Below are 17,650 nucleotides of genomic sequence, written 5' to 3'. Positions count from 1 at the left end.
CCCGTACCATATGTTAATTAGCTGTTTAACGTCATGGGGTTGGAGACGCTGCAGATGGACATCAGGGTGTCCACTGCACATTCCCCAGAAGTAGAGCCCAACAGTACATGCGCAAGGTCATGGCCAGGCATACGATGACATTCCCTGTCATCAGGGATATTAATGAAGCCTAGATGGACCAGATTAGGATGTGTACATCGTAACTTCTCTCTGCTGTGCCGCAACCTCCTTTACTTTAAAGAAGAACTCTGACCAGAGCTTGTTCTCTAGTGTAGACAGGAGGCCAGTCTCCTCTGTGTGGCTGACTGCCTGCGAACTACAAAACTTCATCATCTATCAGATCCCTCCTGGCAGCTGTTAGACACCTCCCCAGCAAGCAGAGGTGCAGGCAGGACCGCCGCCTACAGGTGAAGAAGCTCTGTTGATGACACCAATAAGGCCACATGCACAGTTACAGTTGTGCTCATAAGTTTTCATACCCTTGCAGAATTTAGGATTTCTCAACCATTGTTCAGAGAATATGAATGATAACACAAAAACTTTTCTTTCACTCATGGTTAGTGGTCGGCTGAAGCCATTTATTGTCAAACAACTGTGCTTACTCTTTTTAAATCATAATCCCAACACAAACTACCCAAATACCCCTGATCAAAAGTTTTCACACCCCAGTTCTTAATACCGTGTATTACCGCCTTTAACATCAATGACAGCTTTGAAGTCTTTTGTGGTAGTTGTGGATGAGGCTCTTTATCTTCTCAGATGCTAAAGCTGCCCATTCTTCCTCATCCACAACTACCACAAAAGACTTCAAGCTGTCATTGATGTTAAAGGGGGCAATACACGGTATTAAGAACTGGGGTATGTAAACTTTTGAACCAGGGTATTTGGGTAGTTTGTGTTGGGATTATGATTTAGGAAGAGTAAGCACAGTTGATTGACAATAAATGGCTTCAGCCGACCACTAACCATGAGTGAGAGAAAAGTTTGTGTTATCATTCATATTCTCTGAACAATGGTTAAGAAATCATAAATTCTGCAAGGGTATGAAAACTTATGAGCACAACTTGTACGTTTGAATTCCGGTAGCTGAGGACCAGGCTATCGGTGCTTCCCGTACGAACGCGTACTGCCAGATCCCCTCTGACTAGAATAGGATCCGGACTCTCTTCAGGCATAAATGCTGGGTTTCGGGCAAACAAACACCACCGCACAGCCGGCATTTATGCCACAACAGCCCATCGGACTAGACTAGCGGATTCACAACGCTACTGTAAACGTAGCCTAAGGATACAGCCACACGGTCAGATTTTATGATGCAGTTTTCGAAGCCATAACCAGGAGTGGATCATAAAAGAGAGAGAAAAAGAGGTTTTGTCCAGCTTGTGGTTGTGGTAATCCAAAGGCTTCTTTATTGAATATTCAGTATAAAATCCAGGTACAGAAAGCAGAGTCTACATGTTTCGGGCACAATGCAATCTTAGCCCTTACTCATGACTGTTTCAAATACACTGTGAGTTACTTTTGTAGAGAGGAGGGGGAGGATCCCTCACCTGAAATAATCAGGCTGAAATTCAACCCCTCCCTTCCATAAATGTGTACATAGGTAAAAACAGGCCAAAAGACAATTCAATGGTCCATAAAACAATAGATTGAAGGAAATGGGAAATAAAGGAAGAAAAGAAGAGAAATAAAGAGAAATAAACCGTTGGTTAAAGGGGTTATCCCATCATAATGATCACTGTTAAATCTGTTAATGATTTGACAGTGATCATTTTTGTAAATATACTTTATTAACAAATTCCCACCGATTAGGAGAAAATTCATCCCCACTTACCTTATTGTTGTGACTCGGTCTCCCCTGGTTACGACCACCGCTCTTCCGCAAGATCCCGATGGTCGCGCTTGCCCAGAAGACTTCTTCTTTTCTCCCGGCCGGGCCACTCGCTGTCCTGAACGCGCACGCTGCCGCGCATGCGCGACGGTGACTTCTTCCCGGCCAGAATAGTACAGAGCTGCGAACGCGCACGCCGGCTCTGTACTATACTGGCCAGAAATAAGTCACATTGCGCATGCGCGGCAGCGTGCGCGTTCAGTCCAGCGCGCGGCCCGGCCGGGAGAAGACTTCAATCAAGATGAAGCCCGCCCCCAGCCAGAATCCAGGAAGTGAACGCGCGGTTGCAGCAGGTAAGTATGAAACTGCTAAGTGGGATAACCCCTTCAATACTGCAAAATTAGATCCAGTTTCTTATTTAAACCTTGAGGCTGGCGACTTTCAAGTCGGAAAATCCAATATGATTCTCTGTTTAAGAGTTTCCTTTTTCTGTCGCCACCTCTTATTGGTTTTTTAACCTTTTCAATGCCTTGTACTGACATATAGGAGACATCACCACCATGTACCATGGCAAAATGGAGACTTGCCGCAGATATGTTGCGGTTCTCATGGTGCGGTATGTCTGATATATGTTTTCTGATGCGTGTTTTTATTGTATTTGCAATAAAAACATGCATCAGAAAACATATATCAGACATACCGCACCATTGCATTGTGCCCGAAACATGTAGACTCTGCTTTCTGTACCTGGATTTTATACTGAATATTCAATAAAGAAGCCTTTGGATTACCACAACCACAAGCTGGACAAAACCTCTTTTTTTTCTATACTTCCGTATTTCTCCTGATTCGGGTGAAGGAGTTGTTCCGTGCTATAACAGTGGAATCCCTGGCAGACGAGAGCTGCTCAAAATCTCAGTTTTCTTTAAAATTGATCATAAAAGAAAGTATAATGGGCAGATACAACTTCTGTATTTTAAATTCACTCCTGGTTTTGGCTTTTAAAACTGCATCAGGAGCCCTGACTGTGAGGGCTTAGGGCTCTTTCACACTTGCGTTGTCCGGATCCGGCATGTACTCCACTTGCCGGAATTACACTCCGGATCCGGAAAAACGCAAGTGTACTGAAAGCATTTGAAGACGGAACCGTCTTCAAAATGCTTTCAGTGTTACTATGGCACCCAGGACGCTATTAAAGTCCTGGTTGCCATAGTAGGAGCGGGGAGCGGTATACTTACAGTCCGTGCGGCTCCCGGGGCGCTCCAGAATGACGTCAGAGCGCCCCATGCGCATGGATGACGTGTCCAATGCGATCACATGATCCATGCGCTTGGAGCGCCCTGACGTCACTCTGGAGCGCCCGCGGAGCCGCACGGACGGTAAGTATGCTGCTCCCCCGCTCCCCACTACACTTTACCATGGCTGCCAGGACTTTAGCGTCCCGGCAGCCATGGTAACCATTCAGAAAAAGCTAAATGTCGGCTCCGGCAATGCGCCGAAACAACGTTTAGCTTAAGGCCGGATCCGGATCAATTCCTTTCAATGGGCATTAATTCCGGATCCGGCATTGCGGCAAGTGTTCCGGATTTTTGGCCGGAGCAAAAAGCGCAGCATGCTGCGGTATTTTCTCCGGCCAAAAAACGTTCCGTTCCGGAACTGAAGACATCCTGATGCATCCTGAACGGATTTCACTCCATTCAGAATGCATTAGGATAAAACTGATCAGGATTCTTCCGGCATAGAGCCCCGACGACGGAACTCTATGCCGGAAGACAAGAACGCAGGTGTGAAAGAGCCCTTACCCTAAGGGCCCTATTAGGCAGATGTTTTTTCACTAATGAGTGCAAACTGATGATTTAGAAAGTCGTTTTTTGTTCAAAAACATTACATTTCACGAAACAATAGCCATAAAATATTTTTGCTGTTTGCTCGCTATTGCTATTGTTTCTAGTTTGCCCCCTTAGAGCATTTACAGTGCTAGCGACTGGCAGATTTTGGATTAGATAAGGCAGATCTGGTCTAACCATGGAAACCCGATGTTCAATCGCTGCAAACTATTACCTCCATTGATAATTGGAGTCAGTGTTTTGGTCAGTATTGTCTGTCAGTTAATATGAGCCAAAGCCGGGAATGAAGCCTTCACAGAGATAAGGTACAATGCAGAGATTTGCTCCTGCCTTACAATCACAGATGGAAACTCCTGTCCAAAAAGATGATCCCTAATAAATAACAACCTAACTGACCTATTCTAACGGCTTGCTGACCTGACTGAAAGGCTGGTGGGGTGCCCTTAGCCATGTCGTGGGTAGGCCTATAAGGGGGCATACCCTGGGGCACCGGAAGCGCACGTGTGACAGGTGAGGCCGTGCCTCTGTATTTATGGTGCACCTCCCACAAATGCAGGCTGATTTATCAGCCTTACCTATATACACTCACCTAAAGAATTATTAGGAACACCATACTAATACGGTGTTGGACCCCCTTTTGCCTTCAGAGCTGCCTTAATTCTACCTGGCATTGATTCAACAAGGTGCTGATAGCATTCTTTAGAAATGTTGGCCCATATTTATAGGATAGCATCTTGCAGTTGATGGAGATTTGAGGAATGCACATCCAGGGCACGAAGCTCCCGTTTCCACCACATCCCAAAGATGCTCTATTGGGTTGAGATCTGGTGACTGTGGGGGCCATTTTAGTACAGTGAACTCATTGTCATGTTCAAGAAACCAGTTTGAAATGATTCGAGCTTTGTGACATGGTGCATTATCCTGCTGGAAGTAGCCATCAGAGGATGGGTACATGTTCTCATTCTGTTTACGCCAAATTCAGACTCTACCATTTGAATGTCTCAACAGAAATCGAGACTCATCAGACCAGGCAACATTTTTCCAGTCTTCAACAGTCCAATTTTGGTGAGCTCGTGCAAATTGTAGCTTCTTTTTCCTATTTGTAGTGGAGATGAGTGGTACCCAGTGGGGTCTTCTGCTGTTGTAGCCCATCCGCCTCAAGGTTGTGCGTGTTGTGGCTTCACAAATGCTTTGCTGCATACCTCGGTTGTAACGAGTGGTTATTTCAGTCAACGTTGCTCTTCTATCAGCTTGAATCAGTCGGCCCCTTCTCCTCTGACCTCCAGCATCCACAAGGCATTTTTGCCCACAGGACTGCCGCATACTGGATGTTTTTCCCTTTTCACACCATTCTTTGTAAACCCTAGAAATGGTTGTGCGTGAAAATCCCAGTAACTGAGCAGATTGTGAAATACTCAGACCGGCCCGTCTGGCACCAACAACCATGCCACGCTCAAAATTGCTTAAATCACCTTTCTTTCCCATTCTGACATTCAGTGTGGAGTTCAGGAGATTGTCTTGACCAGGAGCACCCCCCTAAATGCATTGAAGCAACTGCCATGTGATTGGTTGACTAGATAATTGCATTAATGAGAAATAGAACAGGTGTTCCTAATAATTCTTTAGGTGAGTGTAGAGTAAGCGTTTTTTATTTATTTATTTATTTTTTGCTGGAGTGCTTCTTTAAACAACTAATTATCATATACAACGCACAGGCTATGATGTTCTTTTTCAAAACGGTGAGGTACCAGAGCCGATTTGGACATTCAGACAGGTTCACACCTACTTCTGCCTGAGAATCCTCATGTCCGAATAGAAAATATTAGTTGATTTAGGCAAAACTCCATTCACGGCCAGAAAACGACTAGGATTTCAGCAGTCTGCCGTTGAGGTTCATTGATCACATAGATTACATTTCTCTGCCTCTCTCAGTAATGTATCTGTAGAAAATGCTTGCCGCTGTATTTGGAGATCTCATGGCCTTTTATAACAAGCTCCTTCTCCCAGCTCCATGGATCCCTCTAAATCTGAAGATCTCCCTCTACTGTTCACTCTGAATTTTACAGGAAGAATGTTTTAGTTTTGTTTTTCTTCCGTGTTGCGTTGTTGTATTTTCACTTTATTTGTACGTTCAGTATTCTGCTCGGTTGTTTTCTTTAGTTCTCTATTTTTAGGGCTTGTGCTACATTGATAGACTACGGTAGGTCACTCGCACAGACCTTGGGTACAATTTCATAAAGAAACTCTATCAGCCTGTTTTTGGAGTGTAGAAAGAACGCAGATGTTGTCCTTGGTGGGATTCAGAGTGCTGACCACTGTACTCTTGTGCCGTCCATACAGAGCTTACATTGATGAACAAACCACCCATGGGCCTTTGTTCTAAATATTCTGCACCCTGAGATCAAAGAGTTAAACTCTCGCTAAAGTAGCAACCGCAGGTTCAGCCCTGTCTAAAATATCTGATAAACGAATAAGATTGTTGTAAATGTCAGGCCAAGCGGTAACTTACCAGTATGTGGATGCCGCGCAGCATATCTGTGCACTGATTATTACTGACATTCAGCCTGCCCTGCAGTTAGATTTAATCACATCATACATGGTGACATACAATTCTTTACTTTCTTTACTGACCAGCACTTCTATGGGAGTTCCGGAAAAAGCCAAGTCAGCGCTTGGCTATTTTGAGCACCACCATAGAAGTGATTGGAGCCTGGCCGCGCTTGTGCGGTATGCCCTAGGTCACTTTTGGGGTCCTGTTCTAAAGATCGGTGTGGATCCAAGAGATTGGACCTATCTGACATTGGTGGCATATCTTGCGGATAGAGCTTAAAAGGGTTCCCTGGGACTTTTTATATTGATGGCCAATCTTTAGGATAGGTCATCAATATTAGATATTAGATCGGCAGAGCCCCGACCCCACTTATCAGCACCAGAACAACATAGGTCCACTAGAGTGATTATGGAGCTGTATTGTTGTGGCTCTGAGCTACTGCAGGACCCTGCCAATGCAGATCTGATATTGATCACTTATCCCGAGGATAGGTCATCAGTATAAAACTCCCAGAGAACCCCTTTAAAAGAAAGCGGTCACTAATAAACATGGTGCTTCTGGAAACCCATACCTTTATAATGGTACTTACATGTGATTCAGCATGGTAAGTTACCTTTAAAGGGACACTTCCATCAAAAAGGGGTATTTTTAATACCTCTTCATAGAATTTATTTATTTTTTTGGTTGGTTTTCCTTTTCATTTCAGCAGTACCCGGGCATTGAAATTAAATAGAAAATACTGTCCTTCTGTAGCAGTAAGAAAGAGAAAACATCCTATAGAGATAGATAACCTATAATTAGTTTACTGATGCTGTGAGGGAAGAAGACCATTGCACATATCAGGAGATGTCACTGATTGAGTCACTCATCCCCCTTCTGTCTATCGTCGGAGTTAATAGTCTGGCTGAGAATGTCAATCGAGGCTGTTTTCCATGTTTGCCTTTGTTACAGCCCAAAAAAGGAGGGAGTTAAGAGCCAGGACAGAAAGTAGAACACGTGAAGTGACTTCAGAACATGATATCCATAAAAACTTCCAGTATATTCCTTAGAATGTTCACAGGCCTTCTAGTATCCTACACCTTGGTTATTGGAGTGGCTGCTCTGTTGCACACTATTCATGACCCAGTTGTGGTCACATAACTCCTCGCTGAGCTGGTTTCTCTTTGAGTTCATGTTTCAGTGCATGTGATTGTGGAGTGATGTTTCCTACAAGGGCACTTGGTGATAAAAGGTCATGATACTTTTAGTTGCCTCCTCCTTAGCTGAAGAACACAACCTGATCTTCTTAGGATGTGTCCTGGACAGGTACTTTCTCTTCTGTGAACTATCTGTACAATACACATTCAAGACCAGGTTGCCAGGATGGGGGGTAGTTATCTACCTAGAGTGCCAGTGAGGGAAGGGGATGCAATCTAATAAATAAAAAACTCCTTTTACATTTCTTTGAAAAATCAAAGAACGGCTGTTTCAGAAGTCTAGATAATACTTTAGGTGCCACGAGCATGTTGTATTGAGCCCTGCACACGTTAAGGAAAATGGGGCTACACCTTTACTGCACACCTCCCAACTTTTTGGACGGTCAATGAGGGAAACTTATGGTTCATTATGTAAAAGATCCATTTTTCGTGTATATTCATGCACTTCAACCGTTTTCTGTTACGAAATGGTGCAAAAATAATCTGAATATAGAAATTTCTAAAATCCCAACTGCATCAAATAATGAAATAAAATACAAGACAAACTCAAATATACAGAGAGGAACCAGAGAAACACTTTGTGGATCAATATTGTGAATGTAATAATGCAAACCTTTCCCTCAGATCAAAAAGAGGGACATTTAGGGGGCAAAGAGGGACTTGGGGCAAATAGAGGGACTGTCCCTCCAAAAGAGAGACACATGGGAGGTCTGGTACTGTATGATAAATAAGAATGATTCTTAGTATGTGTGACATTGTTGGGTGGTGGTACATTTTGATTGCCGCAGATTCCAAGGGTGACCTCACCACATTTCTGGGTGACGCTCCCAAACCCGTTCTGTGCTGTTCAGATGCTGTTTGTCTGTGAGAAAGGGAATTGCACCCTTAAATAGAATGTGAGCAGTGTGTACTGGCCTTGTGTTTGTATAATATATGTATCTACACATGAATGAACAATTATTCTGTGGTAAATGTTACTAAATGATCTGTGTGTTTTATTTACAACGAGAGGTTTAATGTATATTTTATGTTGTTTTGCAGCAAGTTTACACGACGGGGAAATAGACAACTTTGTAGAAGGTAATGGCTGTGGCGCCGTTCTTTTTGTCTTGTGACCTTATCATCTTACAGTTGTTCAGTTGTGTAAAGTGACAGGGGTAATCTGTAACACAGACACTATTTCCTTTTCTAAAAGAGCCCAGGATTTAGTTTACAAGTGCATGAAGCTGTGGAAGACCAAATGAAATACTAGATGGGTCTAAAGAAACCTGATCAATGTTTGTTTTAATGGAAACCTGCCCTACTTTACCTTTTATTATGTTTCTCGCATACTCTACAATTACTACAGTCACTATGCTATTGCCCTCCCTTTTAAGCTTTGTGACAATGCAGTTAAAAAAATAAAAATCAATCTTCCCCGCCCTCACTTAGGAAGTCTGCTTAACACAGTTTTCCCATGCTCTCCCATTTGAGATCAGGCAGAGTGTTGGTGAAGTACGGTGCCAGGTAATAGAGAGAACTGCGTGGCTGTTCAGTTACAGTTGCACAGTTCTCTCTATCCCTTCCCTGCACTCATCCCTATGATCAGTGCACAGAGAACAGGGAGCTGAACAGTCAATGTTTGGCCACTTGTTACAGTCTGGAGAGTAACCCACTATGCCCCAGGTACTGTGTGAAGGATACAATTCTACACTGCCCTAGATAACCAGGGATCTTAAAATTAAAGGGGTATTTCCATCTAGAACATTTATGGCATATCCACTGTATATGATATATTTGTCCGATTTACTGCGGGTCCCACCTCTGGGACCCACTCGTATTTCAGAACAGGGCCTTGTCCAGGAATGAAGAGGTGGGTGCACATTGCATGGCTCTCTCTATTCACTTCAATAGCACTTCTGAAAATTGCTAAATCAGCAAGCTTGGCTATTTTCAGAAGTGTTCTCAATATGAATAGAGGGAGCTGCATTTGTGTGACCACCTTTGCATTCCCAACCGGGCATGATGAACCCTTGTTTTGGAGATAGGAGCAGGTCCTAGATGTGGCACCCACTCGCATCGATATTTTTGGCATATCCTGTGAATATGCCATTAGTGTCCTATATGGGGCAGCCCCTTTAACCTTTTCTCTCCCCTAGACCACCAAGGATTTTGACATATACTCCCTTCTCTGCCATAGACCCCCAGGGGATGTTGACATATATCTGGTTACAGAGAACTGTGCCCAGGTCCCAAACTGCTCAGCTCACTATCTCTACAAAGGCTAAGGCTACTTTCACACTTGCGGCAGAGTGATCCGGTGTTCTGAGAAAAAGCCTTAACTTGAAAAATAGCCTGACTTCGTGCCTGCGTGCAAGCGCAGTACCACTGCGCCTCCTCGCAAGCACAGTACCAGGGCATGGGAAAGGTAAAGTTACAGCGCGTGCTGACTCGTGGATGCGCGCATAGACACCACCCGTGCTCCCAACCGCGCATGCACCCTCAGGGGTAAGGAGATTTCACGGTCTGAAGCGCGCTGTGTAGGGAGGACAAGAAGATTATACAATCCGCGCGTGCGCAGTGTGAGGGTATGGAGATTTAACAAGTACAAAGACCGTGAAATCTCCTTACCTCTGAGGGAGAATGCGCAGTTGGGTGCACGCGTGGTGTCCGTGGGCGCATCCACGAGTCAGCGTGCGCTGTAACTTTACCTTTCCCCTGCCCTAGTACTGTGCTTGCGAGGAGGCACCATGGTATTGCGCAGGCACAAGGTCACGTGGGGTAAGGTTATTTTTCAAGTTAAGGCTTTTTCTCAGAACACCGGCAAGAAGTTCCGATCCAGCCAAACGTATGCCAACTGATGGCATTTGTAAGACTGATCAGGATCTAGATCAGTCTGAAAAATGCATGATCAGTCAGAAAAATGCATTGAAATGCCGGATCAGTCTTTCCGGTGTCATCCGGAAAAACTGATCCGGCATGATTTTTTTTTGGTCTGCGCATGCGGCACTAATGCATTCCTATGGAATAAAATGCCAGATCCGGCATTCAGGCAAGTCTTCAGTTTTTTTGTCCGGATATAAAACCGTAGCATGCTGCGGTTTTGTCTTTTGCCTGATCAGTCAAAAAGACTGAACTGAAGACAAACGGAAAAGAAAAACGCAAGTGTGAAAGTACACTTGCGTTTTTCTTTTCCGGCATAGAGTTCCGTCACAGGGGCTCTATACCGGAAAAGAACTGATCAGGCATATCCCCATGCATTCTGAATGGAGAGTAATCCGTTCAGGATGCATCAGGATGTCTTCAGTTCAGTCTTTTTGACTGATCAGGCAAAAGATAAAACCGTAGCATGCTACGGTTTTATATCCGGCCAAAAAAACTGAAGACTTGCCTGAATGCCTGAAGGCATTTTTTTTCCATAGGAATGTATTCGTGCCAGATCCGGCATTCAAAATGGCGGATCCGTCCTTTCGATCTGCGCATGCGCAGACCGAAAAAAAAATTTGAAATAAATAAATGCCGGATCCTTTTTTCCGGATGACACCGGAAAGACGGATCCGGCATTTCAATGCATTTTTCTGACTGATCAGGCATTTTTCAGAATGATCAGGATCCTGATCAGTCTTACAAATGCCATCAGTTGGCTTACGTTTTGCCGGATCCCGCAGACCGTTCCAGCGACGGAACTGCTTGCCGGATCACCTGCTGCAAGTGACGCTTGATGACGAAATGTGCTTTGTGTGAACTGCATGTTGCTCTTCTGCTCCCTCGACAACTGTATTCTTAATTGTTTACCTCTGGAACTGGTCATTGTGAGGAACCACTTTGCTGATGTGTTTCTTAAATATGTTAGGGACACCATAGACGTAGTCATGGCTTACAACTGTGTTGTGTCTTTTCCTTCCTGTGTAGTTTTTTCATTTCCAAATGCGTTGACAGAAGAGAACATGCTGAATGTTTCCAAGCCACTGCCCAAACAGCTATGGGAAGCCAAAAAGGTGCAGTACTTCACAGATTCTCTCATTTGCTGACAGATGTGTTGCTTTTCACATTGACTGCTATTAAAGGGGTTATCTGAGACTAAAAAATGTCCCCCAAATGCCCAGGCTCCTCACACTGAATTTATTTAGGCTACTTTCACACTGGCGTTTTGGTTTCCGTTTCTGAGATTCGTTCAGGGCTCTCACAAGCGGTCCAAAACGGATAGGTTTGCCATAATGCATTCTGAATGGAAAAGGATCTGCTCAGAATGCATCAGTTTGCCTCCGATCCATCTCCATTCCGCTTTGGAGGCGGACACCAAAATGCTGGTGTCCGCCTGATGATGCAAACGGATCCGTTCTGACACACAATGTAAGTCAATGGGGACGGATACGTTTTCACTGACACAATCTGGCACAATAGAAAACGGATCCGTCCCCCATTGACTTTCAATGGTGTTCAAGACGGATCCGTTTTGGCTATGTTACAGATAATACAAACTGATCCGTTCTGAATGGGTGCATGCGGTTGTATTATCTGAACGGAAGCATTTGTGCAGATCCATGACGGATCCGCACCAAACGCGAGTGTGAAAGTAGCCTTACCTGGCTCCCCGCTCCTGGTCTCCGCACCTCCGCTGCTGCTTCTCCCCATGTGCGGATGAAAACATCCGATGTCGGGGAGGGGGAGCAGCCAATGGCAGGCGGTGACGGGGATGAATCTCCCTTGCGTCACCCGCAATGCTAGGTGCTTGTTATAGAAACACTTTTTAGTCCTATATTTATATATATTTCCCATTTTATTCCTTTTTGGTGAGTAAAGGCAGTACGAACATATTTTTATTAAAACATTTTTGTATAATTTTGCCTGTCAATTTGTCTTGGCAAAAAAGGCCTTGAACTCTGACCTTAGTATGCTTGATGGGTTCATATTGAAAAGGATGGTTAGGATGCAGAGAAAAAGAATCATTTGAGATGTTCTTCAGGGGTCCATTATTCTTTCATTTCCCAGAAACGACTATATTCCTTTCCATTGTCTATAGTAATTGTAGTAACCTGTTAATCTCTAATGACTCTGTAATGTTTTGTTTCCTCCTGTTTATAATGTATGGTTTTTTTATCATCTAAAACCAGCAGCTCGCAGTTGTTTCTTGCATTTGCTTCTGATCCTGCAGATTTCCTGTCCTTTGATCCTAATGTCTCTATTCTGGGATTCTTCCATTTAAATCTTTGAGGAATGTAATTCATTAGCCTTGTTAGATGTTTTTTACTGGATTATTTCATGCCATCTCTCGTTGCTGCTGGCCTGTAATATGATTTTTGTATAATATCCATTCAGAATAGATGAACATATTGTATGTAATGTTGTTAATCTTTGTGGATTTTTTTCAGTTTTAAAAATAAAACCCCAACAATAAAATTCACGTTTGCTAACCAGTTAGAAATTGGCACACGTAAGCATATTAGATGTTTCCAGTTCACAAACTCCTAAAATAAAATTGTAATATGGACCTGTCATGAAATATAGTGCAGACCTGTACTCCACTTGTATCACGGTCTCTACCTACTTGCAAAATCAGCCCTAAATGGTAGCCTTCTGACGACAGTCCCTGACTTGACCAAATGCAGGGGTCTAAACCTAATGGGGTAAAAGAGCAATCAGACAGAAAGAGAGCAAAATCTGACAGGCAACACCAGGACTGGATCAGAATCCAAAAGCTAAGTCAAATACACAGCAGAGTAAAACTAGGAGATAATGTCAGAAACATAGTCAACAGGCAAAGGTGAGGTAACAAACTAGCAGAGTCAAAAACCTAACCGATTCCAATATCAACTGGCATTTGGGCTGGTTGCCATAGCAACAGAACAACGCCGGCGGTGACACCATAGTGCATCCGGACTCACCACCGGAGGGAAAACGGGACAGTACGTGATTTTGCACCACTGTTAGTGCAAACTGAATTGTTCCTATTAAATTTTTGCTATGTTTCCATGTGTACCTGAATAGTAGAAATGCTTTAATACCTCATTCTGTGTAATGTGTTGGCTTTACTGAACTTAATTTGTATTTCCGTCTCCTAATGCCATTATTAGGTCCAGTCCATGACATCTCGTCCTCGATCCTGTGAAGTTCCAGGCATCAAGTATGTACTTAAATTCTCCTGGGGGGAAAAAAACATCTGTGTGGTTGAATTATGAACTTTCTTTAGGCTATGTTTAAGGGGTTCTCCAGGAATTACTAAAACAAAATTACTGAAAATACTCAAAATATTACTTTATTATAAATATGTTGACAAATACCTTTCATTAGTTACAATGGCTTGTTCTGTCTGGGGAGCAATCTTTAGGAGAAATAAAATGGCCACCATCATATTAGTACACACAAAACCTGTCCTAATCACACAGGAGGACGAGTTACTTCAGAACACTTAGGTAAAGAGCTGCTTCATCCTCCTCTCTGCTCTGCTTGTAAGGGATTATGATCCTGAATACAGCTGATAAGATCTTGAGCTGAAACTCTGTAGGAATGGAGTTCATGAGGAGACATGAAGTACAGAGAAGCATGGTGTGGAAGTGGATAATGAGCAACAGACTGTCTATCTTCTCTGCACTCTGTCTCCTCAAACTCATTCCTACAGATATCCATCTGAAGTTCTTATCAGCTGTATTTAGGATCATAATCCCTGACAAGCAGACACTAGCACTTCATACTAACTATAATGGGGACCAGCGGAGATCCGGCGACATTCCAGCAAATATGTGTGCAGCATTTTTCTTCCGGCTGATTCTCTGCATATTTGGCTTAATATGGCCGGATCTCCGCCGGTCCCCATTATAGTTAATGGGGCCAGAGGGAGATTTACAAGCTTCCAGCAATTCTGGAATGCAAAGAGATCCGCCAGGCTGTTCCCTACTGGAACAGCCTGCCAAATCTCTAGCACTAGTATGAAACTAGCCTACGGTTAGTAATGGGATAATTCCTGTAGAAATCACTTTTCAGCAGTCATCTCATTATCCTCACAGACAAATACAATCAAAGATAACACCTCTGTATAGATAGTTCAAGGTTCACCCTTTACAATAGGCGATAGTCACAGCTTATAAACTCCCCTTCACTGCACAATGACCTCTGCACAGGTCACAGATCATGCTTAGAAAACTCTCCTATAGAAGTCAATGAATGTCTCCTGTTTACTGTGCCTATGGTCCATGTGGCTGCTGTAAAGCCTATCTATAAATGCTTTTAACATAAGCTCAGGCAAGATGGCTGCCTCTGTACTCATGTAGAATAGTATTTAAAAAAAACTACAATCAGATAATAAACACGGATTAGAAAAAAGGAATATGTTTCAATTTCTGGCTTTAATTAGTAAGAAAATATCAGTGATACAAATCTTTTGCTGTCACTCTTATCTCTGTTAACATGTTAACAAATTTCGACATTTGTGCAAAAAAAAAGTGGATTTTGCCATTTATTTTTATTGATTTTCTTTTTTTAGAGTTTATCCATCTTCAGATCCCAATGCCGGCCTCTCGCATTTCCAGGGGAACCTCAATACTGGTGGATCACTACCAGATCTTACAAATCTGCATTTCCCCTCTCCTCTGCCCACACCGTTGGACCCAGATGAAACTACGTATGCCAGTATGGGTGCGGAGAATAGCACAGGGGGGCTCCCTGCTGCTATGACACATCTGGGCATTAGTGGCTCTCCAGGTCAGTGTTCATAAACCGCTGCTCTACATTCTCAGTTTCTCAGGATCAAGGATAGAGGTTTTGCATTGTGTATTCTGATGAGGCAGATCTTCTCTGCTTTGTTTAGACCTCTTTTCTATACTTCTGTATCACTGGAACTCCTATGGAGTTTGTGTCACAAGAACGAGAGGTGCCCTTTGTGAATGGAGATGTGCAGTGCATGCATGGCCACCGCTCCATTCTGTTCTATCACAATTTGGAAGTAGTCGAATGCTGTACCTGCCAGTCTCTTAATAGTGAATGGAGCAGTGTTTACGCATGTGCACCATTCATGCATTGGACTCTGGGGCCCCAATTATTGTTATTGACAGTCAGACCCAAGTGATTATACATTTATCATCTCTCCTGTGGATAGGTGATCAATGTTATTCATGGGCCAAGCCCTTTAAAGGAAGTCTGTTACCTTCAAAATCAGTTTCATAGTAGGCATACTACCATGCAGGGTTGGTGCCATGATACACAACCATACCTTTCTTGTGAAAATCCTCTCCTCTAATCCTGAGAAATGCTTCTTTTTATTTTTATGTAATGGCTGAACCACTCCATTTGGTGCACTTGGCATCCCCTGTGCCATTGCTACCAGCTCTGAAATCTCAATGAGTCGAGCAAGAGAGTGAGAAGCTTGATGGTGTTGCTGGCAGAGTGATGGTGCACCAAACAGCCCTGCCCATAGTGCACCGAATACCTTATTTACTTAAAAATAAAAAGAAGCACCTCTTAGGAGCAGAGGGCCAAATTTTCTGTAGAATCATATGGTTATGTTTTGGGGCACTTAACCTACATGTGTTACTTTGAAACCAATTTTGGAGGTGACCGAATCGCTTTAATGAATAATAGGGAATGTTTAAAGGCTTCTCTGTTCTCATAATGCAATTTTTTTATATGCCCACAGTACCCCAAACAATGCCCCGTATACCTGTTTTTCATGTCAGAACTTTCCGTCTCCTGTTCTTTGCATCAATGCATCCTGGCAGGATGTATACATGCAGAACTTCCTGTTTCCATCAGCTTCCTGCTAGGTTTTCTAACCAAACCTAGCATGCTTTGGTCTTTAATGTTTCTCAGGGCTTCCTCCGGATGCCACACTGTTCCCTCTGCAGTAATTATGCCTCCTACACCGCCTCTCTCAATGCTGAGAAACATTATAGAGCAAAACACGCTAGATTATTATTATTATTTTTTTAAACTGAGCAAAAAGCTGGTGAATACAGGAAGTTCTGCATGTTAACATCCTACCAGGATGCAGTGATGCTGAGGGTCGAAAGTGAATATGGACAAGAAACAGAAATATGGACAAAAATCTGAGTTTTTCTTACTCCGGGCAGATTTTAAAAATTTAATTATGATCAGGGAGTACCCATTTAAGTAATCATTTTAACCATGTAAAGTCAGACGTAAAATGTGTCTCTCATGCAGGCTTTGATCATTATTTATATAGTTGCTGTTACTGAACATTTACTGAAATGTGTAATCTATGGCACACACAGAAGTGCATCAGAAACCTAGTAGCAGCAATTGAGCTATAGCCGTACAAGGAGGCCAGCCAGAAATAATAATAATTAAAAAGAAAAAAAAAAGCGCCTCATGGAAAGCTATGCCTTTTTCAATAGGGTCTTTGTGCCCAGCAGCCCACTCTCTTTCTTCAATATGCAAGTGTTCAAGTTCCACCAAGTCGATAATACAGCCATTATATGCCGGTGAATAGGGACTTGTGTATGACCAAGTCAGATCTTTCTGAGTTCTGCTTACTTTACAGATGTCTCTGGAACTTAAGACTTGTGTAAGAAACTGTCAAGAGATATTAGTTTGAAGCTAATAGCAGGTGCATAAAATAATAATAAAAAAATAAAAAAACAATAGCTATATACTAGCTTATATATTCTAATTTTAAGAGCTATAGCTAAAAGTACAGACAACTTACCTTCTATGAGGGTAAATTCAGACATAGGTTTTTGTGGCAGTTTTTTGAGCCAAAGCCAGAACGGGGTCCAGCAGATAGTAGAAGTCTTTCTTTTATATTAAATAAAGTGGTTGTACCTGCGCTATCAAGGAATCACTTTCCTGTGTACAGAGCTGCTGCTGAATACCTGAGGGATGACGGCTGCCTCGATCCGAATAAACATATATATGTATAAAAAGAAAATTATGGTACCAGCGCTGGGATGGAAAGAGATAGAGTACAATAAAGTAACTAGTACCTGTCCTGGTAGATGGCTGCTCAAAGATGCTGTGGTGCAGGTGGATTCTTCAGACCATCGATAGTGCAGGGCAGGTTGCAGTGCTTCTTTCTCAACTTCGGAAAAAACGCGCACCGCTCCGGCCGGTAGCTGGCGCGCGCACAAAGGAGTGTGTTGGTAAGGGATTTCAGAGCGTGGAGTGTGACGTCACACCTGTCCTACGGAAACTTCAGAGGACCAAAAAGCCAATCCTACACGTTTTGAAGCCTATGGGCTTCTTCGTCAACCCTACGCGTTTTGTAGGCTTCGAAACGCGTAGGGTTGGCTTTTTA

At 43.2% G+C, this 17,650-nt stretch overlaps 1 protein-coding gene across 4 annotated transcripts in view; it reads left to right on the top strand.

Annotated features, from left to right (window-relative positions):
- The window catches only part of CRTC3 (CREB regulated transcription coactivator 3), a 134,848-nt gene that overhangs the window by 97,594 nt on the left and 19,604 nt on the right, over positions 1 to 17,650 (top strand). For 2 of the 4 annotated variants that reach the window (XM_040414080.1, XM_040414078.1), the window contains 5 exons: positions 8,467 to 8,505; positions 11,317 to 11,402; positions 13,479 to 13,528; positions 14,885 to 15,102; positions 15,230 to 15,271. In XM_040414080.1, the coding sequence (XP_040270014.1) occupies positions 8,467 to 8,505; positions 11,317 to 11,402; positions 13,479 to 13,528; positions 14,885 to 15,102; positions 15,230 to 15,271 (435 nt within the window). The remainder of the gene's footprint in view (positions 1 to 8,466; positions 8,506 to 11,316; positions 11,403 to 13,478; positions 13,529 to 14,884; positions 15,103 to 15,229; positions 15,272 to 17,650) is intronic. The other 2 variants (XM_040414081.1, XM_040414079.1) reach the window with 1 other exon arrangement.

Source organism: Bufo bufo, chromosome 1 (genome assembly GCF_905171765.1).
Source record: "Bufo bufo chromosome 1, aBufBuf1.1, whole genome shotgun sequence".
NCBI lineage: Eukaryota > Metazoa > Chordata > Amphibia > Anura > Bufonidae > Bufo > Bufo bufo.
The sequence above is the reverse complement of the archived record's forward strand: the minus strand, read 5'-3'. Positions and strand labels throughout refer to the sequence as shown.